This window comes from Coffea arabica, chromosome 7e (genome assembly GCF_036785885.1).
Source record: "Coffea arabica cultivar ET-39 chromosome 7e, Coffea Arabica ET-39 HiFi, whole genome shotgun sequence".
NCBI lineage: Eukaryota > Viridiplantae > Streptophyta > Magnoliopsida > Gentianales > Rubiaceae > Coffea > Coffea arabica.
Genome location: NC_092323.1, coordinates 19,183,954 through 19,208,649, shown reverse-complemented (window position 1 = coordinate 19,208,649; position 24,696 = coordinate 19,183,954). Strand labels below are relative to the sequence as shown.

Here is a 24,696-nt window from a genome sequence, read left to right as displayed (position 1 = left end):
TTTGCATAGTTGGTGTTAGATTTGGCATAACACACACACACACACATATATGCATGCATGTATGTATGTATGTGTGTATATATGTATGTATTACTTTTGCACTATGAAGAGTTAAATGATAATGAACTCATTATTACTGTCATTTGTATTGATAATTAAACACTCAATTAAATGACCCTTTAAGAAATAAAAAATTTGTTTTATATGTAAGTTAGATTGTTCGTCTTTCTTTTTTCAATTTCAATAGGTTATCAATTGAGTATGAGCTGAATTGGCTTTTTGTATAGTTATTCGAATCACACGATAAAATTATCAGGGTAAACAAATAGTAAAATAAATATTTTAAAACTTTACTATTGGAACATTGGATTTAATAGGTAGGAAAAACAACAAAATAGAGGAAGTTTTTTGTTTTTCAGAGATTCCTAAAAACACTTCATTTGTACTTATATTCAATAGTTTTTATAATTAAACTACTAACTACACCAATTTGCAGCTTATGTCCACTAGTCATGCAAGAATTTGTGTAGTCGAAATTAATAAAGCTATATACTAAAACTACAATTTTTTTTTCCTTTTCTTATACTAATTTTTGTTTTACATATCAAATTTATATTGTATTACAACTACAACTTATTTAATAAAGGGATGCTCTTTAGATCAAAATGATATGAAGTGTTTATGAAATTCTATAGGAAGTAGAGAGCACATGTATTGTATATTTAATCAATTCATATCTGTTTTCATTTTCAAATTGAAAATGTGGCTATAACTATTTAAAATCTAAGGGACCATAATAATCTAAATTCAAGATATTAGTGATTATAGGTGCAATGCCAAAAAACTTTTGGCTAATGGTAATTAAATTTTTTTTTATCTAGTGTAAGTGGATGCCTTGAATCCAAGACCTTTCATTTCTATTCTCACCCTTGGTACTACCCAACCCATCCCTCTTCCTAATGGTAATTTGATTTTGATGATTAATCATTATTGATTTCCTATTAATTGTCTTAAATGGCAAGTGCCTCAAATTTGAAACTTTCGGGACCAAATTTATTTTAGTTGAAATATTAAGGACCAGTTTCGCACATAGGCCAAACATGGGAAACTAAATTGCAACTATTGAAACAAGCGTTATGCTAAGGATTTTGAAGCTTCCACGTAAGGGGGAGCAAAATCAGGCCTTTTTTTTTTTAAGCCCTTTTATTTTCTGAGGAGGACAATGCATCCCAATTGGGAAAGAAAGGGAAGAATTGAACACCTAAAGAAAAAAGCGCAAAAAGATTTCCAGCAATTCAGCTCCTATGGCCATGGCTTTCCGATTTCCTTACAGACCCTTTATTTCTGTAAGTGTCTGATACAAGAAATCTATTTGCAGCTTGAATGGTTATTCCAATGGTGTTTTAGTTTTCTGGAATATATTGCACTGTTTGAATGTTGTGCTGTAATTTATGCAAGAATATTTGTCAGAGATGCTGTAATTGATTGTAGTAATTTTTATTTTTTGCTGGGAATATACTGACACTAGATTATATATTGGTGAATTAGCTTTATGTTATTTGAACACCGAAATGGTCATTTGGGAAGGAAGTAAATATTTTAGTGAGACAGATGAAGCATATTAGGTCTGGTATATTGTTCAGATAACTTTTAAATGATAGTACAGAAACCAGGAACAGAAACAATATAATAGTCATTGATATATACGGAAGAAAACAGTAATTTTTTTAAGGGAACAGTTATATGTTCATCCAGTAGAAATGCCTAATGAAAACCTTGAGGTTAAATTTCAGGCAGCGATAGTGAAAGAAAAAGCGGGATCTTCTTTTTTTCAATTTTTGCTTTCTCATTTTGAACCTTTTGTAGAATATATCTGACAGTTAGAGCAAGGTGTTATATTCTGGATCTGCTCTATGTATTTGAGAGAGAAGATCAGTTTTTGTTATTTTAGCTGAGTTTGGTTTGGCTCCGGTTGAAGGTGTAGTGGGGAGGGTGGATATAGGAGCCTTAGGGCTTAGGAAGGACAATGGACCAATAGGAGTAACTGTTAAATAGTGGAACTTTTGGGCTAGTGGTGTGCGTTTGTTTATTTGAGTAATTTTTCTTATTCTTTCGTCTTTCCAGAATTTTGGGAAAATATGATGTTCCAGAAAAGCTATTAAACATGGAAGGTTTTTTTTAAATATATCTAATATTTTTATAATTTGATCACGTCAGACTCGTCTGCTTCAATTGTATATATGCCATGATTGATTTGGCTATTCCTTGAGGGGGAAATCACATTGTGAATGTAACGTGTGGGAATCGATCTAGAAATATGTTAGTTAGCAAATGTTATATCATTTTAGTCGTTAAGATTGACACTGCCTGATATGTCATTTGGTAATTGGAAATGTATTACTTATAATATATTACATTGTTGTGTGTCCTGAATTATCGAATCAAAGAAAAAAACTATTGTCACCTTATGTAAAGTGGGTAGGCATAAACTTAAGCTTAAATTATGTTGGCTCTGGATCTTTTGGGTGTTTAAATTTGGATTCTTTCTTCTGATGGGTAGCGGTGAACACTTGGAATATCCTGATATAGGACATGAAATTGGATGCTGGTGGCATATACAACACAACTGGAAAGGTGAAGGCAGAAAGTTTGGAGGAGAATCCAGACTGTAGTTGTGGCAAATATTTTGCAATCGCTTATGAAATTTCTTGCCAATCCAGCTGTTTTGGCCACTAGCTTAGAAACTGTCTGTCTTTCACTCATAAATTCCTCTTTCCTATGAGTTTTCTTTTTCTCCTCCAAGAGTTTAGACCTCTTTTCTCTTCAAATTTTCATTTTATTATCTTTTGTATGATCTTTGTTGATAGCATATGTAGATTTATGAAATTCTTTAAATTTCAGTTTCTTTCATGCCAAATTCATAGGATTTGAATATTCTTCAATTCGTGGGACTTTAATTCTATACTGAAATGATACATTTTCAAGTTCCTATAACTATCTATTGTTTTTTCCCCCTCCATTGCAATATGTTTATTCAAAAACTCAATTTACAGATTTAACATGACAAGAAAAGTGATATTTAATGTCCTAGATTTCGTTTTCTTAAAACCTCAGTTCCCAAAAATTTCGAAGACAGTGTAATTCTCAATTGCTTTGAAGAGAACATATGCTTATAGTTTGTGCTAAAAAAAACATGCTTATGTCTTCTCTTTCATCTATTTACATGTCAATATAATCTAATGGGATTCTTTGTTTATTTAACTTAGGTGACAAAATTTTGAAATTTCAAGAATTTGGTAAAAACTGTAACATATTTGGGTTTAAATTTCATTCAGATTATATGATGTTCTCTCTCTCTTTTCGGTCCTTTGTAGACAATTATTTTCAACGTGTAATGAACATATTTACATATATCCAAATGAAGGAAAAGAAAGAAACCTTTTTGTGCTCTTATGAGCTGTATCATGTCATGTCCTGGAAATTGTCTCTCTTCTTTTAATTTCTTTCTGTAATTTTGATGAAGAAGGCTATAGTTACTTGAGTTCTACTGTGCTAAATTAAAATTGTCTATTGGTGTTGAATGTTTGTTTGCCTAAGATGTGAGTGATTCTGAGGAGAGTATAATTGTTTAGTGTTGCTGAATTAAATGCATTTAACATTTGCATTTTTTAATTTGAAAACTTGGCTGTCAGCCTTGAATTTTGAGGGCACTTGCCTAAGAAGAGAGTGATTCATAGGAGATTAAAAGTATTTGATGTGGCCAAATTGAATGTGTTCAACATTTCCAGTTTTGGGATGATTCAACCGTGGGTTTTAAGGCTATCTGTGAGAAAATTTAATGGTGACAAAATTGTCTTAGTGCACCCTGTGCTATTCTTGTTTCACAATGCTTCTTTTCCTCTTTTCCTTTCTTGAAATTTCATGTCCATATCTCTTCCAAGAGTGAACTTTTGCGCTAGTATAAGCTTGTTACACGGTGATCCATTGGACAACAGTATGTTTGCACGCAATTGTTACACATTTAGCTTTATCTAGACCAGGCAATGCACTTGGTTTGTGCCCTTTCTATTTTTTTTTTAAAGTAATCTCTGGGTTTCTTCTCATAGACAGCTACAGGAGTACTCTAAGAGAAAATGTTGTCAGGAACATTTATGAAATTAAAGTCATGATGCTTCCAAATGCTTCAGAGAGTCATAAACGGTTTTGATTATTAACTGTTATCTTGTTTTGGAGTGGTTCCATAGATAATTGGCCCATCATGCATGGTTTTAATTCTTACTTTGCTCCTTTACCATTCAGGGCCCGAGAAGTACAGGAGAATTGCTCAGCCAAATATTGACAGCAAGTTGGATATTATCTTGATATATGCTTTGGCTCTTCCATATCTGAAAGTAATTGATAGCTAAAATCTGAAAACAAGTCTTGTCTTCCTAATTTACAGGTTGCATTCAATCAACTTGCAAGAACAGAAAACCTCTTGGTAGAGTGGGAAGGATTTTATCTTTTCAAGGATCCTCAAAGCATGTGCAGACAGCTTGCCGAATCTCATTTCCAAGGGCTACTTTAGAAAGTAAAGAGAAGGCATCTTCAAGTTTGAGGAAAAAGATGATAATTCCTGATTCAGATCCACCTAGTGTTCAAGATGTCAACATTCTCTATCAATTTTTTGATAGGAGGTATGATTGATATTGGTGGTATTGCATCACTTTTTTGTGTACCTGTTAGATTAATCTCAGGAGAATCTGCAGGAGCAGTATATATGTGATTGTAGAGAACTCATCTTTATTCTTCAATTTCTTGTCATCTGTGTGTGCACTCAACTTGGCAAGGACAACTGATCTGATTGCACTCATAACTCTAACTAAATCAAGAAGAATAGATCCAGATTGATCTCTAGTTCAAAAAGCTCACCATTTTTCCCTCTTTGATGATTCAATTAGCACTTTCTTTTTCTCTTTTGTGGATGTGGAAAGTTAACTCAATTTGAGTTCCTTAGTTGTCTATAATTTGCTTACTTCTGAAACTTTCGGTTGTCGCGTAAAAAGCCTGCCCCAGGGGTCACTTTTTACATATAAGGGTCTCTTTGACATAACAATCCCATATAATTAATATGTACTTTGTGTAGTATGTGTGTGGGAGAGTTTAAAATGCACATTTGGTTTACCTTCTTACAGAAGGAACCAGCATGCATTAAGTTGTTTAAATATAAAGTTAAATTTAGTTGCAAGTTTTTACTGAAGAACATGCTGTTCCAGTGTGGTTTAAAAGAATTGAATTTCTGTAAGGTCTTCAAAGTTATTTTCTAAAGGATTGACACTATATGTTTTTAAATTCAGGTTTTCCATTTAACAATTTGAATGTTCAAGATAGCCAATCCAAACTGGTTTTCTACTTTTCTCTAGCCTTTGCATGCTAACCTGCTGTTTAAATAACATATGTGAAAATGTTGCAGAAAACTGTGCACTTTCAGTTTCAAAGAGGTTTCATTTATGACACCTGAAATTCCTAATTATGAATTTTACCATTCCAAGGCAGTTTTACTCCCTTTCTAAGGGAAACTGTTATTTACATGATTTTGTTAAAATCTCTGACCAATTTCGATTCTTGCTAATTTTACAGTTCAAATCTTGTTGTTCTGACTGGTGCTGGAATTAGCACAGAGTGTGGAATTCCTGATTATAGAAGGTTAGTGTCTTTTTCAAATTTTTTTTGGTTGCTTAGTTGCAGATTACCATGCTTACATGTCATGTTCCTGGCAATGTGTTAGTATGCATGGTATTTTTGATATGTTTTTTTTGCTTATTGACAACTTCTATAAGAACACATGTTGGAAGGTGCTTGGAATTAGAATTGGAACTTTAGAATCATATCTGGTAGGATTAAAAGATGTGTCATATTTTAATTGTGTTAGTGTTGTGTTTGACTTCTGTTTTTTGGGTTGCTAGCACATCATCATAGTGCTATTCTGTGATTCTCATAATGCATAGAGGAACTGTCACGCCCCAGGCTTGCTGTATTTTGGGTTGCTAGCACTCCATCATAATGCTATTCTTTTATTCTCATGCTGAGTGTTGCATATGTTTCCCATCAACCTTCATATTTAGATGCTTGTACATCTTATTAGAATAGCCTTAGCCCTCTTGCATATTGGTTTCCTTAAGATTACATTGGAGAACTGTCACGCCCTAGGCCCGCAGGCCGAAATGCAACCAAAGTCTCAGCAGCCAAGTCCAACTACTTGGGCGTCATCCTCGCTAGCCCAAAATGGATATCCCAAGTTGGACTTGAGTGCTTAGGCTCTACTTAAGTATCTCTCTTGCTTGTCTTCTAGACCAAAGGAGTGGAGACAAGATAAGAGAGAGTATAAGCTTGATCCACCTTCACTTATTGGTTTTTCGATGTGGGATGGGGTATCACATTCACCCTTCCTTTTTAGGCTTTGCGTTCTCGCAAATCCAGACTATCCACTCAATTGTGTCAGATTCTATGTAGCACTTATCTCTTCACAGCACTTTGTTCCTTCACTCCCTTGTGTAGTCTGGCGCAATACCACTGGCTTAGTCTCCCTTGGGTCAACATAGCACTTAGCCCTGCACAGCACTTAGTTCCTCCGCTCCTTTGTGTAGTCCGGCCCAATACCACTGGCCCAGTCTCACCCGCTGTAGAGACCACACATGGCGCTTTGATACCATAATGTCACACCCCAGGCCTGCAAGCCCAGAACACGACCAAAGTCTCAGCAGGCAAGTCCAACTACTTGGGCTCGGTCCTCGCTAGCCCAAAATGGATATCCCAAGTTGGACTTGTGTGCTTAGGCTCTGTCAAGAGAATATAAGTATTCTTGTAGATAATAAATTAGTAAGGGTATTCTTGTAAATAGTTTGTTAGGTTTGTACTCCTATAAATACTAGTTGGTCACTCATAATACTGTGACTAGATGTTTTCCTCCCAAAATACCAGTTGACATGGTATCAGAGCAAAAGTCCTAGGGTTAGGGTTAAACATCTAGCAAAAGTCTTGACGCGATACTGTTCATCGCGACTGTTCACGCGGTACTGTTCACGCGGTACTGTTCATCGCGATACTGTTCACCCCGGTACTATTCACGGCGCACTGTTCACGGCGCACTGTTTATAGCGAATTTTGATTGCTGTTTTGTTTGAAGTGCTATTCGCTATGGTTGAAAGTTTTGCTAATGGGGTTACCACTGATCAAGTTAAATCAAGTTCTTCAGCACATAGGTCCCAGAAAACTGTTATTATATCCGAGGAAGATTATGTTAAATTCTTACAGTACCAAACTACAAGTCACGCATCTCTTCCCTCTGCTTCTTTAGCACAAAAAGGTAATGACTCATGGATTATTGACTCCGGGGCTACTGATCATATGTCAGGTACCTCTAAAATTTTTTCTAATTTTCAAGAGTCTACTCCCTTTCCTCATGTTACTTTAGCTGATGGATCTACCACTAAAGTTAAAGGACTAGGCACTGTAGAAATTAATCCATCACTTCCGCTGTCTTCTGTTCTTTACGTACCCAATTTACCATTTAATCTAATGTCTGTTAGTAAGCTCACTAAATTTCTACAGTGTACAGTTACTTTTTCTCCTGATTCCGTTGTCATTCAGGATTTGAAGACAAAGAGGACGATTGGTGGAGGGCATGAGCATAATGGTCTTTACTTTCTCAACTTTAATGGTCCGATAGCATGTCCTGCTACTGTTTCTCCTCTTGAAATTCACTGTCGTTTAGGTCATCCGTCTTTACAAAATTTGAAAAAGTTGGTTCCTACTTTGAATCAATTATCTTCGTTAGAATGTGAGTCTTGTCAGTTAGGAAAGCATCATCGTGTTTCTTTTGCTCCTAAAGTCAATAAACGGGTTTCTGAACCCTTTTTGTTAGTTCATTCTGATGTTTGGGGTCCTAGTCGAGTCACTTCAAAGTTAGGTTTTAAATATTTTGTAGTCTTTGTTGATGATTTTTCCAGAGTTACATGGCTTTATTTAATGAAAGATCGTTCAGAATTATATTCCATTTTTTGTGCATTTGTTACAGAAATAAAGAATCAATTTGGTGTGCCTGTGCGTATACTTCGCAGTGATAATGCGAAAGAATATTTTTCCACTCCTTTTAATACCTTTATGACTAAGTCTGGTATTATTCATCAGTCCTCTTGTCCTCACACTCCACAACAGAATGGAGTTGCTGAAAGGAAAATTGGACATTTAATCGAAATTGCTCGAACACTGTTGTTGCACATGAATGTGCCCAAACAATTTTGGAGTGATGCAGTTCTAACTGCATGTTATTTAATTAATCGCATGGCATCTAATATTCTTGAAGGTCAATTACCTCACTCCATTCTTTTTCCTCATGAACCTGTGTTTAAATTGCCTCATCGTATTTTTGGATGTGTCTGCTTTGTTCATCAGCTTGCTCCCGGGGTGGATAAATTAGATTCTCGTGCTATTAAGTGTATTTTCTTAGGATATGCACGAGCGCAAAAAGGGTATAGATGTTACAGTCCAGTTTTAAATCGATTTTTTACTTGTGCTGATGTTACTTTCTTTGAATCCACTCCGTATTTTATCAAACAAAGTATGTCTTGTGAGTTAGACCAGTGTCCCTCTTTTTCCTCTCCTGTTTTACCAGTCCCTTCCCCTTTATTACCTGAGTTATCTAGTCCACCAGATTCCATAGCTCGATTATCTCGTCCTCATCTTCAAGTTTACTCTCGTCGTTCCATGGTTGAAAAAGTTCCTGATATGCCACGCACTTCACCAATTAATTCTCAATCTTCCAATTCAGGTATGACGCCCTCCTCTGAGTTAGATCTTCCCATTGCTTTACGCAAAGGTAAGAGACATTGTACTTCCCATCCTATTTCTAATTTTGTTTCTTATTCTCGTCTCTCTATGTCATATTCTTCTTTTGTTGCTTCCCTTGATTCTATCTCCATTCCTAAGTCTATTACCTATGCTCTTAATCATCCTGGTTGGAGATTAGCTATGCAAGAAGAGATGTCTGCTTTGGAACAAAATGGTACTTGGGATCTTGTCCCTCGTCCTTCAGGTAAGCCTGTTGTTGGTTGTAAATGGGTGTACACTATAAAAGTGCAGCCTAATGGTTCTATTGATAGATTGAAGGCTCGGCTGGTAGCTAGAGGATTTACTCAGGTGTATGGAGTAGATTACTTAGAAACTTTTTCTCCTGTTGCAAAGATTACCTCTGTTCGTCTTCTTATCTCTTTGGCAGCCACTTATAATTGGCCATTGCATCAGTTGGATGTGAAAAATGCATTTCTGCATGGAGATTTGAAAGAAGAGGTATATATGGAACAACCTCCTGGATTTGTTGTTCAGGGGGAGAATCCGCGGTTGGTTTGTCGTTTGAAAAAATCCTTATATGGATTGAAACAGTCTCCGAGGGCTTGGTTTGGCCGGTTTAGTAGTGTTGTCATGGAGTTCGGTCTGACAAGATGTGGAGTAGATCACTCTGTATTTTATCGGCATTCTAATGCTGGTAAAATTTTATTAGTTGTTTATGTGGATGACATTGTGATTACAGGTGATGATGTTGTGGGGATTCAGAAACTTAAATCCAATCTGCAGGCAAACTTTCAGACAAAGGATTTAGGTCATCTACAGTATTTTCTGGGTATTGAGGTAGCTCGGTCTAAATATGGGATTTATTTATGTCAAAGAAAATATGTACTCGATATGTTGAGTGAAGTTGGGATGTTAGGTTGCCGACCTGTGGATACTCCTATGGATCCAAATGTGAAATTAGCAGGAGATCAAGGTGCATTACTTGATGATCCTAAGCAATATCGAAGACTTGTGGGTAAATTAAATTATCTCACTGTAACGAGACCTGACATTTCGTTTGCAGTGAGTGTTGTGAGTCAATTTCTTGATACCCCTCGTACTAGTCATTGGGATGCTGTTATACGGATTCTCAGATATCTTAAGAGTGCTCCTGGAAAAGGGTTGCTGTATCAAAATCATGGACACACTGATATTGAAGGATATAGTGATGCAGATTGGGCTGGTTCTGCCTCAGATCGAAGATCGACTACAGGATATTGTGTGTTTGTTGGTGGTAATTTAGTGTCGTGGAAGAGTAAGAAGCAAACAGTTGTATCCAGATCAAGTGCAGAATCTGAATACCGCGCTATGGCTCACACTGTGTGTGAGTTGGTTTGGTTGAAGAGCATATTACTGGAACTTGGGTTTGAGCATAAACAGCCTATGAATTTAGTGTGTGATAATCAGGCGGCTGTTCATATTGCGTCTAATCCAGTGTTTCATGAAAGGACAAAACATATTGAAGTTGATTGTCATTTCATTCGAGAGAAATTGCTTGACGGGGTCATCAAGACATCTCATGTACCGTCTGTAGATCAATTGGCTGATGTGTTTACCAAGAGTTTAGGGGGTTCTAGGGTGAAATACATTTGTAACAAGTTGGGTGCTTATGATATATATGCTCCAACTTGAGGGGGAGTGTCAAGAGAATATAAGTATTCTTGTAGATAATAAATTAGTAAGGGTATTCTTGTAAATAGTTTGTTAGGTTTGTACTCCTATAAATACTAGTTGGTCACTCATAATACTGTGACTAGATGTTTTCCTCCCAAAATACCAGTTGACAGGCTCTACTTAAGTATTGGTCTATAGCACTTTACTTTTACGATGTGGGATGAGGTATCGCAGGAACCAATAGAAATTATTGTTAGTGACATGGCAAATCAGTAATGAAGGATAAAAGAGTAGAAGCTTGCTTTTGAATGCAAGAACTTAGCTGTTGATCTTCAACTAATCAGAAGTTAAAGTTCTTTCATTTGTCAATTGGTTGAATTAGTGATAGTGAGTACATTTTTATTTTTTATTTTTACTTTTATATACTTACTTATATCCACGAACTTGAGGATAACTTTCTGGTTGGTTCTACTAGAGTGGTGCAACTATCTCCTTATCAAGAGCTTCACTTACATCATCTAGTTTTTTAGTCCAACAGCATCTAGGGTTCCTTGAATTATGTGATATCTACCACTGGTTAATCTGCATCAAGCTGTTCACAGGAGCCAACTTGAAAGTTGTCTTAGTGGAATTTATATTTCACACCCCTTAAGTTTTTATGTCTAGTCCTTTAATTACAAGAGCTCCAAAACCAGCATGATTTCCTTCTAGATATTACTACCTTTTTTACTTCTGCAAAACAAAGCAGTGCCTGATCTGTACCCAAAACTCTAACCTAAGAGGAGATGGAGGTCTTAAGGGGCAAAGGGGGAAGAAGGGCCGGAAAGACAGAAAGGCAGAGTGTTTGGTTTTCATTTCCTGCCTCTCTTTTTTTCTTTTTTTTTGGGTGTGGGGTATGGTTGGATTAGACTTTTGTATGTATGCTGTTTCTGACATTTGAAGTTGCTAAGCCTACCGCAATAAATCATTATTCATTTGCACAAATGAAATGTTATAAAACAAGTAGGTGCAGCATTTTACTGATCTGCACCAGTTTCAAAATGTATATACTTTTTGTGACTAAAAAGAAAACTCGATAAACAAATACAAATATATTTTTCCTTTCTCATTAAAGAGTTACATATATATAATGAAAAGCTTCTGGTGTTAATGCTATCATAGAAAGCATGTGAAGAAACAGAATTAGAGCATTTGTTGGCAAAGTATCCTCTAGGTAATCTTGTTCAAGTGCTAGATTTGATAATGGCTATAGAATGCAAATTATTGTTGTCATTAGCACTCAAGATTAAACAATCAAATGCACTGAAGTATAGGGATAACAAAGATGTTTGCAAGGTTTGAGTGACATGTAATAAGTCAAAACAATGCAAAAAAGCAAAATCTTTTGGCTGTACCAAACTTGTGGATGGAAGAATTGAACAATAATGAAAATTTTTTCCATGGATATGCTCATCTGAAGAGCATTAATGTTGCTTGGTGAGATGGTATATTGGCTGCAGGCTATTAGAAGCGTGGAATGAGTTTTACAGGTACATGAGTTTAAATATAAAAGAGGATTTGGAGATGACATCGAACACGGTTTTTAGGGAGAGATGGTTGTTGAAACAGATTTTCAGGTTGTTATGCAACTGATCCAAACAAGGGGAAATTAGTTATCAGTCATCAGCAAAAGTTACAGTGCATTGCAGGATACTAATATCTAGAGACTGGAGGCCTTTGTTTAGCACACTCTTAGTAAATGAAACAGGGCAGTGGACCAGCTTTCCAATTGGGGGTTTGGCATTTGTAATTATTCAGGAGTTATGTCAGGAGTTAGGACAGATTTAGATCTAGAAAGTACGGGAGTTTTTCTTCCATGATTCGGATCATAGTGTTATCGTCCCCTTTGTAACAAGAAAGTAGATAGTTTTGCTCCTTAATCAAAAGGCTTGGGCAAGAGAAAGACCTTTAAGAAGTATTACTTAGTCTGCACTTATTTTAATTAAGGGTAAAAAAACAAAAAAACCCCCTGTGGTAAACCTAATACAAAGAAAAGCCCCCCGTGGTTTCAAAATGTACAACATAACACCTCATGTTTTGAACTAAATTGTAAAGGTGATGGAATCCGTTAAACTTAACGGAAATGACTTATTGGGACCTGAAAAAATTTTTTATACCTAATTTTGAACAAATATACCTATTTTACCCCTTAACCCTCAATTCTCTCTATCTAGAGAATAAAACAAATGATTTTTTTGGGCTGTCTTTTGCTTAATTATATCGGGGCATTTTGGTCATTTCGTCTATTTCTGTTAAATTTAACGGATTCCGTCACCTTTACAATTTAGTTCAAAGTATGGGATGTCGTGTTGTACGTTTTGAAACCACGGGAGGCTTTTCTGTATATTAAGTTTACCACGGGGGGCCTTTTTGTTTTTTACCCTTTAATTAAATAAATCTGAGGTTGCAGAAAATATAGAAAAGATGTAGTTAATATTATCTTCATTTTGAGTATTACTGGATTAGGACACAAATAGAGGATTTTTTCTGTGGGCTTTAATGAAGTTGGAAGAAGAGACTTGAAATTCTTTGGTAAGTAAATGTCGGAAAGTACAGCCTTGGAAGCTTGAGTTTTCCGTGTCGGAGCTGCATAATGTAGCAATCCTATGAGAAACAATGTTGAAAAACTACAAAATTGTATGCTATTGGCTGATTATTTGCAAATGCGATGAAGAAACCGGGGGCCCCTCTTGCTTTGGAGAGTTCAAACTAATATGAGAAAACGGGAAAACAAAATATCTGATGCTTTCAGGGAACAGTAGGCACTCAAAAATTTCTAGTTGACCCCTAATGGATAAAGATAAGTCTGTCATTCATGAAACTGGTCCATTTGATAAAAGCAGAAGAGTGGAGTTGCAGCCATCAAGCTGCACTGTGTGTTTGAATCAATGTATAAGTATAATTTGGTTGTGGATGGAGAACTTCCTATCATTTACCATTTTTCAATTCACCTTTTAGTAATTTTCTTTTTACTTGAGTGGACCTACATTTTCAAGTTGTTACCTGTATTTCATTAACTTACAGATGTATGCTAGATAAACTAGTAGAACAAATTGAAAGATCATGACAAATTATATTCGTATTAGTGAACATTGACCACAAAATGTATAACCTGCTGACTCAAAAAAGAAAAAAAAATATACAACCTACCGAAGGAACTGATGATAATGGTAATGGCAATAACTCTAACAATTACAAGTGCAGCATTAATAACAAAAGTAGCAATGAGGCTGATGATGGTTACCGAGAAAGCCTGTGAAGAAAGAAAACAAAATGATAGAAAAGTGCAATTACTTTTTTCAGCAAGCCTAGAATGTGGTTCCAGTAGCATTTGTGGAAATATTTCACCTCATACCATTGAGATGCCATTCGAGATGCTCAGGTACTTGAGTGCAAATGTGTACTTTTAATAATTATGCCATCTGCTTCCTTCTGTTCCACATCCTAAATCATTCAGTGATAACAGTCTCCAGGGAGTAGTTGATGAACAAATATATGCAGGTTATGCGAGTAAATTCATCTAATTTTTCATTTTGCTCGCCAATGTAAGTTTGTGAGCCACTTTTGACAAAATATTTGTATTTCCTTTTATAGAATATTGAATACAATCTTTTTGATGAAATAGCTAAATCGTGTAGTTTTCTAATACTGATTCAAAGATGTGTATTCTAGCAGGAGTCATCTACTTGTCTGTCTATGTTTTCTTTCGCTAGAATAAGAATCTCATCAATGTTAAAACCAGCTGGGCCTGCATATCCTACCCGATGACAGAAATTTTCAATTTGCACATCAAATATGTAAAAGTGAAAATCTGCTTTGAAGCTGAGAAGTAATATCATTTTGTCCTTTTCTTTGCAGTCCAAATGGAGCTTATAGCACTGGATTCAAACCCATAACCCATCAGGTGAACCGAAGGCACGCGCCATGAAATCTAGCTAGTTTTTTGAGTGATTTTCCACTATGTTGGATAATCTTCTACTGTTCCAAAAAGTCAGAGATGCCCCATTCTTTTAAATGCCGTTTAGACTTGAAAATACATGGAGCCATTCATTGAACCTTTTTTGTTAAATGTTGCATGAACTGCTCATTTGATAATTTGGTCTAAGCCTTTTTTATTGATTTTTTTTAACAGCTTATAAAATTATTATTTTTAACAAAAATGTTTGCCACCTAGACTAGATTTGATGATAGACATCATGCAGTAGAGCTTTAGGCAGTCAAGATTTAGCCAAGTGCTATGTTGTTTGAACATGTTTTTATTGCAAACCAAAAATTGAAATTGCTGTTCAGCTTGTCTTGTTTACTTGTCTTGTCTAATTGTTAAACAAGCATTTGTCCAACTGGCCTTTAGCAGGGTTCTTGAAGCTTGCTTCTTCTGTATATGTCTCTATAACTGCAAATGCACTATCAGTATAGAATTTATACTTATATATATATTTTTTTGGTGTTGAGGGGATGTGAATTTGAGCTTGTAAGTTAACAAATACTAACACACCTTCAAGCTTGATTTCACTAGCTGAAAAAACTATGTACAATGAGCTTCCCCTGAGTTGATGGAGTTGGATTTCAAGTTCCTTGATCTGTATTTGAATCCTATCAAGGAGATGAAGCATGCCAAAAAAGAAAAAGTCATTAAAATGTGGACATTGGAGGAAAAAAGCTGAAAAAGTTGCTAACGCTTGGTCATGATTATTTTGCGTCTGGTGCTAAAGCAACCTCTGTGTGTTAATTATGTTATTTGATACCAGCTCACTTGTGTAGCTATAACTTTTGAAAATTGTGTTGACCTGTCCCTAGGTTTCTCCATATTAGAAGGGACCAAATTCTAGTTTTTGGAAGTACCTTCACGTACACTATCAATATTTTAAGTTAGAGAGCTATATTGATATTTTAGAAGCTATGTTTCATTTAATAACTGATGTAGAAGGGAAAATTGTTTAAAACGTCCCTCACCTTTTCCAAATGAATTTTTTCGTCCTTCACTTTTTAAATAGTAACTTTACGTCCCTTACAAAGTCAAGTCGGTAAAACTTGGTCCCAACCTGGGTTTTCAACCACTTTTTAGCTCGAAATCGCCACGCGGCTCACATGCTGTCATTTTTATGTACAAAAAGGTTAGATCCCACATTTTTAGTGGCAAAAATGAATATGGATTGGGTATGATCCCACTTTTTTAGGAAGAAATGAAGATGGTTTGGGTCATATCCAACTTTTTTAGGGGAAAAAATGCATATCGATCAGGTCATTTTTCTTAACCATAAATGAAATCTAATCTTTTTGGCACTAAAAAATGACCATTTGTAGTTATGTAATGGATTCAGAGTAAAAAGTGTTTGAAAACCTAGGTTGAGACCAAATTTTACCGACTTGATTTTGTAAGGGACGTAAAGTTACCATTTTAAAAGTGAAGGATGAAAAAATTCATTTGGAAAAATGTGAGAGATGTTTTGAATGATTTCACGATGCAGAATTTTGCGAATATGAACAAGGGTGTTTGCCTATTTCTAGAAATCGATATTTTCTGGGCTTTATTTTTGTTTCTATGTTTTGTCAGATTTTTTAAAAAGTATTAGAATTTTCCATCTTGGTTTAATAGGAGTTTATGCGTTCCATCCGGGCACGAAGACGATATTGGGCAAGGAGCTATGCCGGATGGAGAAAGTTCACCGCTGCACAACCTGGTGCAGCTCATATTTCTCTGGCATCTCTTGAGAAAGCAGGACGGATAAATTTTATGGTTACACAAAATGTAGACAGGTACACTGCTTTAGTTATTGGTGTTTTATTGCCTTAGAACTTGTGCATTTTTTTCTCCATAGATTTTTTTTTGGTATAGAACCTAGAGGAGCAGCTAACCCTATAAATTCCTTATATCAGGCTGCATCATCGTGCTGGAAGTAATCCCCTGGAATTACATGGAACCGTATATAATGTTAATTGTACAAATTGTGGTTTTTCACTCTCTCGAAGTGTATTTCAAGATCAAGTAAAAGCCCATAATAAAAAGGTTAGTTTTTCTAACTGCATGAGTAAATGATCTTGCATACTGTTGTATGTTATTTTCAGCTCTGATCTTCTTGTACAAATATGCCTGGGAATTAATCTGATTTATCACATATTTTTATTTTTTTGTCAATTGAGCTATCACACATTAATAGCTGCATTGTTTTTCCATTTTTGAAGTTGATAAAAGGGATTGATCATGTTAAAAATTGGCACATCAGAAATCTGTATTTGATGGGCTGTTGGTGTAAGGATCTGTCTCATTTGCTTAGGCTGGAAATAATTTATTTCATATTGATGACCAAGAAGGGGATATGGAAAAATAATGCCCCCAAATATCCCTTAGTTTACTCTGAAATATTGATTTCATTTGGTACATTGTCTTTCTCTAGAAGACGCCCATTGCTTGTTCTGGTGTCGTGCCTGGACATCTACGTATGAAGGATACCACTTAGTTACCTTGAGTATGAATTTCGGCACTTTGTGGTAGATCTGTCTCTTTTACTTTGGTTGGGAAGAATTTATTCAGATGATGTCCAAGAAACCTGAAAATATTGGTTTACATTGAAATATTATACTTTGGTGGTACATTTTCTATCTATAGAATACATTAATTGCTTGTTTAGGTGGGGACTGGGATGTGTGCATATGATGGAGAACAGCTAGTTACCTTTACTAGTAGAATATTCAGTCTATTGTGAGAATTGTTTTAATAAGATCTGTATACCTGGTTGAGTTGCCACTAGGTATTGTCATAAGAATATTTCTTGTATAGTCTTAACCTGAAGATTTTTAAATTTGTAAAGAACCTCTCTATAAAGATTAGGATCAATTCTGCCCACAATGGATATGCGAGTACTTCATGACTTTGTTTTATGTCATTAATGCCTTAATGAAGCAAAAATACAAAAGAACGGCTTTTTGGCTCTTATGTCACTGCTGATAGCTAATCTTGGACATTCATGAATTTCTTTCAGCAAGAGTGCCTTTGATCAAATAAATTAACCCCATCAGCTTCTTCTTACTTCCAAACCCTGTCCTCACAATTCCCATTCAAGAAGTTCGTTTTGGCATGAGTGTTACATGATCAATTTAAGTTACTCAATCAATTTCTTCCTGTTACTATCCCCTGGCTCTATCAATTCCTGCTTTGCATTATAGTGCCAAGCTATAACTTACAGGAGCCCTTGCTGAGGCCAGAATGTGTTGAAGGTTAAACTCGTTCGTCTTGGCCAAAGTTACATACTAGTGAAGTTTTGCCTTTCTCCCATGGAACTGCTATTTATAGGCATGTCCAACTATGTGTCTGCTTTCCGAAATTTGCATCATTGTATTTGTGTTTTAAGTTTTTGAGGTTTTGAGGTCTAAACTGTCAGTTATATTTATTTGTATCAAGCTGTCTCTACATTGATTATTTATTTTTTTTCTCATTTCTTTGAGGTGGTTTGACTTGAAATGCTCAATTAACCTAACAATTGTGCATATGTATGACGTACTTTCCTGTTCTATGAGAACTACTTCTCAATCAATATGTTGTGCTATTTGCCAGTGGGCAGCTGCAATTGAAAGTTTAGACTATGACAGTGTCTCCGACAAGAGCTTTGGTATGAAGATTAGGCCAGATGGCGACGTTGAAATTGATGAGAAATTCTGGGAGGAGGAATTTCATATTCCTAGTTGTCAGAGATGTGATGGAATTTTAAAACCTGACGTAAGCCATTTCCTCATTTACATGATGTTAGTGGGATTGTTATTTTTCCTGGATTGAGAGTATCACTGGGTTCATGCAAGTCACCTAAAAATAATAATAGGTAGCAAATAAAAATTTGCACTTGCAGTTGACATTTTAATGTTTTAGCTCTTGATTTACCTAAAGGTCAAAAAAGATTCTTCCAAAGAGATATATATCCTTTCTTTACACTATATCAGTGCTTACTGAAAACAAATGGAAAAATAAAAAGTAAAAAATTAAATAGGAAGAAGTCTTTTGAAATTGGATCTAGCACATGAGTTTAATGAAAAACATGATAACTAAAAGTTTTTCCGCATTCATCTTTTATTTTATTAGATAAATGCCTAAAACTATTTTGCCTTTTCGCCCCAGAAAAATACATTTCCACTTGTATTCCTTGAAATAATCTGTGAAAGTACTGAAGTTGTCATTTGGACAACAAAGAATTCTTAGATTAATATGTTTCTCTTTCAACTAATGATGAGCTCTTATTGTACAGATATAGAAATGGGAGTACAGAAATTTGTTTTCGGTAGGTGGAGAGTACAGAAATTGTCTTTGTAAACTAAATTGTATTCGAGCCTAAACATTTGATTTTATTAAATAGAAAGTTCCATTCAACTGGTAAATTAATTAGTTTCACAAAGACTGGATGCCAGATTACTGGATGAATTCCTTTTTCCTTTCTCTTGATAAATATTTGCTATTAGCTTCAACTGTTTTCACATTTTAATTGGTATATATTCGTAGTAAGGACAATAGATGTTGATTAACCTATTAACCTTACATGCTCCTTCTTGCACTTGCATCATTAAGGTTGAGATGCAATTGGAAAGGATCTCACATTGTCATTTCTTCCTCTTTCTTTTTATCTTTAGAGTAGCACATTTCTCGGTAAGAGGCATCATTAAAATGGCCCCCATGTATTTTATAGCGAGTCTGTGAATCTCTACTGCGAAGATAAAATCGGGAGTTATTTTGGATAGCTTATATTCCAACAGTTCCACAAAGAGGAAAGCTGTTTCTCAAGGTTCTTTCTACTGCTTCAATTGCACTTCTTTTCCTTCCTGTGCAAACAAATTCTGACAGGATACTGAACAGAGGCATCTTTGAAGCCTCCAGCTCAACAAATTACCATTTTCCATCCTCATAAGTGCATCAGAACACAGTGCTATTTATAAGTAAAGTTTACAACAAAGATTTACCTATTTTTTTGAAATGGTAAAAACTTCTACATTGTGAAGCAATGCAAAAAGATTTGTCTGTCAACTTGCTCAGGTTCCTGCAAGTTTCATGCAGAATAGAGGCTGGTATGCTATTTGTCAATTCAAATTTGAATGTAAGAAGCTGCGCATTCTGTTAAATTGGCATGTAAAAAGAAACCTTTTATTCTCTCTCTCTCTCTCTCTCAACACGTTATTTAAAGGAAGTGGAGATTTGGATTCAGCAACAAAGGAAAACATTGTGTGGCAGGAGCACTTAGGTTTTGTCATTGATAGAATAGTTAGATGTAGGCCAGGTAAGCCACACTTTCCAGAATTCAGTCCACTGGATTGACATAATCTCCTATCGTGTATCAATGTGGCTGTTAAATCTCTCAAATACCATAATAATCACAATGGACACGCCAAAAGAATAAAACAGAATGTTTTCATGAGGTTAAAAATCTACAAAACCAAAAAAAATAAAACAGAATGTTTTCATGAAGTTAAAAGTCTACAAAATGGACAGTATTTAGTTTCCAGATGTATCAAATGGTTCCCCAGTTTGCTAAAACAATGTTGAGCTAGATTTTTGGTAAATCTTGAGTGTATAATACTTCAGATGCATACAGTACTTTGTTTACAAATTTATCGGTGTACTTGACATTACCGGGACTTGCTGGTTCATAATTTTAACTTTGCCTTGTATGTTTCATTCTACTTCTTTGGATGAATTATTCTTGTTTTTCCTTGATTTCATTTGGCGATGATGTTTTATCTCAATTAAATGCTTGTCTTATCTATTCTTTTCTTTTAGCTACTTTGCATAACCATCTTTTATTGGTTGACATATACTGGAACTAGAATGTCTATATTCATCTTAATGTCTAATGTATTTAACTTTCTGCAGGTTGTCTTCTTTGGTGATAATGTCCCAAAGGATAGAGCTGACACAGCCATGGAAGCTGCAAAGAGATGTGATGCTTTTCTTGTGCTTGGCTCATCTTTGATGACTATGTCTGCTTTCCGTCTTATTAGGTGAGAATTGTTTAATCTTACTATTCTATTTTTTTTGTTATTGAAAAAACAAAGAGGGGGATGGAGGCAAGATGATCATGTTCAGCAAGTTTTTTGCAGTAACCACATATTTAAGTGGGTCATTATAGGACACAAAGAAAACTTATCAATATTGTGGCTGACAAATATTTGGAGGATTTGAAATAAAATATGCAATTCAATGAATTATAATTACGTGTTAATCGATTAACCTGCTATGCAAATTGAGATAAAAGTGGTTCTCACCTTTGACTTAGCTCGACCAAGGTAAGGGAATTTTTCTGTTTACACAAGCTGAACTAGTTTATATTCTTCCTTGTAACATACTTGCATTAGATGATCTTTTGTTCTTTAAACATGTTTGTGAGTTGATTGCTGCTTGTGAGTATAATTGCATTCTTGGTCCATACTTTAGCTTTAAGATAAATAGCCAAATAACTTCAAACATCGAGAAGTCCACTGAACAGATTTCAGCCAGGCAGGACCTAGAGATTTATGAGCAACCATGCATCAGTTTGGGTGCTAGAAATCAGCAGCCAGATGTCAGTTTGGGTGGTAAAAATTGTCTCAAGTGATGTCTTAGCTGCACATGGAGCTCAATACTACAATCCATGTCTTAGGGATAGAGCTTCAAGTATGTTGCTGCTATTTGTCTTAGTAGAAAGCGCACAACAACTCCCCTGCCTCATCCTTTGACCCTGCTTACTGGCCAGGATAAGAATAAATTCCTTTCAAGGAAAGGGTGGAAGTGAATGCTTTCCTAAGATGTCTTTTACCCAGTTGCTGGCCTATTTACCCAGAAAGAAAAAAGATTAGAAAGAGAAAAAAATATTTCTTATAGAGACCCCTCTCACAGCAAGAAATCTATCTTAGTGCCTTTCCAGGTACTATACAGGCTTTCAGACTCAATATCTTCACTCTTGAGCTTCGTCTTGCTTGTGTGGTTTGCCCCATATAAGACCCTAAACACATGGATTCCTCTAAGACTCCAACAGGCTAAGCAATGGATGAAGCGGCTTACCTCAAGATTGATACATATTAATTGCAAAGAGCTATGTATTAGGTTGATACTGATAGCAATACATATTCAAAAACAAATTTAAGATAACGAGAATGCTCTATCCTGATTATATGTAAAGAAATGTACCTTCCCTGGTAAACAATATTCAATATTAAATAGTTGCTTAGCTCTTAAAATTTCAATGGAAAGACCCTTTTTTTTCCACTCTCCCAGAGAAAAATTTTGAAGTAAAGCAAAGCAACTCCCACTCGGGAAGTCTCATATTAAGCAAACGCTCAACCCTTATTCAGCTTCTACATGGTTTAAGGCAATACATTTCAACTTCAGTGATGAAACTATCTAGTTCTCTTGGGAGTTCCCTTCTGTTGCTAATGCCTATGTAACATTGGAGTTTGTGTAAGAGAGTTTTGAGGGATATATAGTTTAAATGCTAGTTGCCATTGATCTTCTTGGATGAAAAAGGGCATCTCTCCCTGCAGGCAGTGAAACTCAAGTCTTATTTATGTCTGGGCATTGATTTATTCCTGTATAGAATCTCTCCAGCAAGAATGATCGAAGGCTTCAGCAACTAGGATTATATCATAAAAGAGAAGCTTTTAGTCCAAAGGAAGGTGTCGATAGCAGTTAATGTGCCCTCTAATGGCTTCAATGTTTGTTGTTGGTGATTTTGTGATTTGAACCAAAGCTAAAGTAGGTCTCTGTATCAGTTTCATGAGGGCTTTTCATGTAATTGATATATTGTGAGAAACTATGAGTGTAATCTGGCGTCCTACGCTCTCTAGCATCTCATTTTCTTGGCTGTTAAGTTTGCTTAGGGCTGTTAAGTTCACTTACTCTATTTGGTGTCCCAGGTCCAAGCCTTGCCATCTTTCTAAGTATGATTTAGGTGAAGCTTGGAATGTTCTGATGCAGACAGAAGCCTGAGAAGACTAGGGAAAGCTTTGGTGCATGACCAGCTTATGGGCTTGAAAGCAAAATGGTGAAAGACATTGTCCTGGTTAGGTAAATTAGCCCGCTTATGGGCTTGAAAGCAAAATGGTGAAAGACATTGTTCTGGTTAGGTAAATTAGCCCAACGCCTGGATACTTACATGAAAAAACTTGTAGAACGGACGATATTCTTTTAAGTTTTAAAAGCTGATGTGCAACGCGAGCAAAACCTGATTATATATTGACTTGCAGCTATAAAATAAAAGTCTAATATAAGTAAATTCTCATCCTAATGCTTAGAATCCTAATCAGTGCCTTGTCCAATGGAAGTTATGCTGGTCCAGAATGAGTGAAAAATTATTGTGGAGACTTGTTTGGAATTGGTAATTCTTTTTCTTTCTTTTCTTCTTCCTTCTTTCCTACTTTTCCTTCTCCTATCCACAGTTTGTCCTACTTTCCGGAGCCAAGTATCTGATATCCTTTTTTATCCACATTTCCTTGGTACTGCATCAGATGGAAAAGTGGACTAAATTTGTGCTTTGAAATTTGTCCTGTATGTGCCTAAATTTGCTATCATGCTTGTGTATGCTGCAACTGGGGTGTTGGACTTGAGCTCAAGTCCAAGAGTATCTGAAGTATAATTGCATTTGGTATGTGTTTTGGCTTGAAAGATACCCATTTCAAGACTGGCAGATCCTTTCCTAATAAGGTTTGGTTTGTTAGTTATGCCCCTATCTTTTGGTCTGGTCTTCATCAACCTTTTTGTATTGTTTATTTGTCGACTTGATTATAGGTCTTTGTTTTTTGGCAGCTTCTGCAGCAGTTACTAATAGATTTCCCCTCCTTTTTGTTTGCCACATGAGATGTCTGATATGTTCTCTTTGTTCTTGCATTTTTTGGATTTAGTAATTCATTTGGAGGGAATCCATTCTCAGTTTAGACATTGTTCTCATTCAATCTCTATAATTCCATACAATAAGCCAAGTATGAACTCAAGATTTTCGTCTGTTGCTGCCATGCTGTGGTATAGATATTCATTATGAAGTCCTAAAACCCAAACTTATGAACATTAAATTTAAACTGGTGCTTATAAGGGTCTCTGTTTTCTGGTTCAGTTTCTTTTTCTTTTTTCTAATTGGCATTACGATGTCTTTTTGAAATTGCTAAGAGTATCATTTTCAATTAGATTTTATGCACGGGTGTTTATTATTTGAATAAAGAGGTCATGTATTAAAAGACGGTTATGGGACAGTTTCCACAAAGATCCCTTTTCAATAAGGGATGTATAAAGATTATTTTTTGGTCTTATTTGTTAGGGCTGCTCATGAAGCTGGTGCTGCTACTGCAATTGTAAACCTTGGCGAGACACGAGCTGATAAATTTGTGCCTTTAAAAATCAATGCTCGACTTGGTGAGGTAAGGTTTCAGTTAAATCACATTTTTCTGAACAGAGTCTCATATGGCATTAAACCTTTTCTGATGTTGATGCATCTATCTTGCAGATACTGCCAAGATTGCTTAACACTGGATCCCTTAGTGTCCCTGTTCCTTATTCATAGTACCTTGAAGCTCAAGAGATGGTTTCAAAACTTGACTCAATTCATCGCGGATGCAATTGCCATTGCAAGCACCTTGTAAGCCTCTGTTGTAAATGAAATATTGTTTAGATGATGGTTTTGTATCCAGCAAAGTAAAATTGGATTAAAACCATTTCTTTGTCCTGCCTAAAGTGCCACTAGATGTTGGATGGAATCTCGTTTAGTTCTTATGCTGCATTTTCTAAGTTGTATGCTAAATATTAGTACATATATGTTGTAATTCTACCTGCATTGGTATTAAGGAGCCCTTGGTATCTGATCAGACTCCTCTCTACTTTCTTATGTTCATGTGGTGCAGTACAATTTCGGATTAATTCCATAGAAAGATTTTGTTTGTGCCAAATTTACAGGGCCCTTGATACAACATTGGACTTTGTTTGCTCCAAATTGAGTTACTTGAGTTGGGTAGAAGAATTTGGATTTAGGGCTAAATTTCAAAGGAATGGATTTCAAATCTGTAATTACGAAATTAAGTTGCTTGGGGCATCAAAGAGGTTTGAAGAAGGGATTTGAAACCCATAACTTAAACCAAAAAAAAAAAAGATTATGATTACCTACCTAGGCAACGAAAACCGTTAAAAGAAAAAAGAATAAAAATAAAAAGGTCTTCCAAGTCTGCTTCAAAATGAAATGA

General features: G+C 35.6%; 1 protein-coding gene across 5 annotated transcripts; it reads left to right on the top strand.

Moving 5' to 3' along the window:
- The first annotated feature begins 1,100 nt into the window (after nt 1-1,100).
- On the top strand, nt 1,101-24,344 carry LOC113702232 (NAD-dependent protein deacylase SRT2-like). Of its 5 annotated transcripts, XM_072060218.1 has the most exons (11): nt 1,207-1,346; nt 4,300-4,345; nt 4,442-4,676; nt 5,620-5,685; nt 14,380-14,425; nt 16,118-16,278; nt 16,399-16,528; nt 18,074-18,235; nt 20,369-20,496; nt 23,781-23,880; nt 23,967-24,344. In XM_072060218.1, exons 1-11 carry the CDS (start codon nt 1,305-1,307, stop codon nt 24,021-24,023), a joined length of 1,173 nt encoding a protein of 390 aa, XP_071916319.1. In that variant the 5' UTR covers nt 1,207-1,304; the 3' UTR covers nt 24,024-24,344. The 5 variants fall into 5 exon arrangements, with proteins under 5 accessions (XP_071916322.1, XP_071916320.1, XP_071916321.1 ...); XM_072060217.1 differs by lacking the exon at nt 4,300-4,345 and having other exon boundaries at nt 1,123-1,346; XM_072060219.1 differs by lacking the exons at nt 4,300-4,345; nt 23,781-23,880; nt 23,967-24,344 and adding an exon at nt 22,387-22,571 and having other exon boundaries at nt 1,106-1,346.
- Nucleotides 24,345-24,696: the final 352 nt, after the last annotated feature.